At 34.6% G+C, this 1,625-nt stretch overlaps 1 protein-coding gene across 1 annotated transcript; it reads left to right on the forward strand.

The window, feature by feature from the left end:
* LOC104749310 (casein kinase II subunit beta-3-like) lies at positions 1,114–1,517 on the forward strand (the record flags this gene model as incomplete). The annotated part of the gene is given in 1 exon segment (XM_010470906.2): positions 1,114–1,517. A coding segment is annotated over 1 exon segment (217 nt), but the record flags the coding sequence as incomplete, so codon positions are not given.

The raw sequence follows: 1,625 nt of genomic DNA on the forward strand, positions 1-1,625 counted from the left end.
ATTGCCTTTTCCTTTTTGTTCGTGTGATTAGAGACATTCACTTACTTATTTGCATATATTCTCAATTATTTGATCCTTACGTTTACTGCTAAAAAAAAAAATTTGAAATGAAAAATAGTACTAGTATTACTAGTTCCTTACGTTTAATGCAAATCTATTTTACGATTGGATATAAAAACTCTCGACTCCGGAATTGTCAAAAGTTGGTGTCACGAGGCATGGCCGCATGGCTACTTTCTCCGACAAAGTCTCCGTTCTGCATAAAATGTTTCTAGATCCCAAAGATTATGAGTGTCAAAAGTGTTCAAAATAAAATTAAAACTTGTGTATAGGATACAGAAAATCAAAAACGGAGACTTTGCATAAAAACTGAGCATAATCATAGTTATTAGCAGCGACAAAATATTCATGATATATAACAAGTTTTTATGCAGAGTCGTGCACCACGTATGCCAGCACAGACTCGAGTATCTTTGAAACACGATTTAACTCTAGCTAGACTACATATTTAATAGTTCAGTTCATGCTATTCATGTCCGATTTTTAATATCATTAACTTACTTTCCTTGATGTTCACGATGAATTTATTATTCGATGACCTTTGTCCAGTACTCCGGTCTAGCTCTGTTGACCAATGCATGATAAAACCTTTCGTTTTGGTTAAAAATTTATGGAATCCATATTGTGTGGCCGACCAGTATTGGCCGACTTTGATGGAAGCAACAACTACCTGATTCTAGCTAATCACAGTTTATTTAGTTAGGCTAGGCCCATATATTTGTACACGCTTTCTAACAAGTTGGCAATTCTGACGAGTAATCCAGTTCAGTTTCAACTTCCAAAACTCATGTTTTTAGTAGTTCATCATATACCCCAAGTGGTACCAACGGCTACAAGTTACAACAATTAATACAAAGCAAAGTAAAGAAGCCTTTTTATAGTTTTTAGCAAATAGTATCGACACTATTTGCTAACAATGAATCATCATCATCATCAGCACACACACAAGGCCCAATCAGAGAAGCCCATTATATAATTAAAAATTAAAACTAACAAGAAAAAGAAAAAAAACAAAGAGTGGGAGAAAAATCAAGAAAGAGAGACCATCTTTACATCTCCTATGTCCTGTCTTCCACTCTGTAACCAAAAAAAGTTGATATAAATTTAAAATTAAAATTAAAAAAAAAAAAAAAGAAGGGAAAACCCTAGATTTCTCCGTCTCTCTCCTATCAAAGCTTGAGAAAGTTTGAGACTTTGAGAATCTAAAGCTCCAAAATTTTTGTTCTGGAGGAATCGAATTATGTACAAGGAACGTAGTGGAGGAGGAGGTGGTGGTGGGTCGTCGAGATCAGAGATCCTAGGTGGAGCAATTGATCGGAAACGAATCAACGATGCACTCAATAAGAAACTAGAGAAATCTTCAGCTTCCACCACCACATCTAGGGTTCTCACTTCTAAAGACAAAGGTCCCTTTTCATTCACATCTACCTCAACTGCTAAATCTCAGCTTCCCGATGGTTTGTTTCTTTCTTTCTTTCTTTCACATCTGTGGTTTTTTGTTGTGGTAGTTTTTAATTTAATTTGCTTTGTTCTTAATGATTCATGTTTTTTTTTTTTTTTTTTTT

This window comes from Camelina sativa, chromosome 16 (genome assembly GCF_000633955.1).
Source record: "Camelina sativa cultivar DH55 chromosome 16, Cs, whole genome shotgun sequence".
NCBI classification, from domain to species: Eukaryota; Viridiplantae; Streptophyta; class Magnoliopsida; order Brassicales; family Brassicaceae; genus Camelina; species Camelina sativa.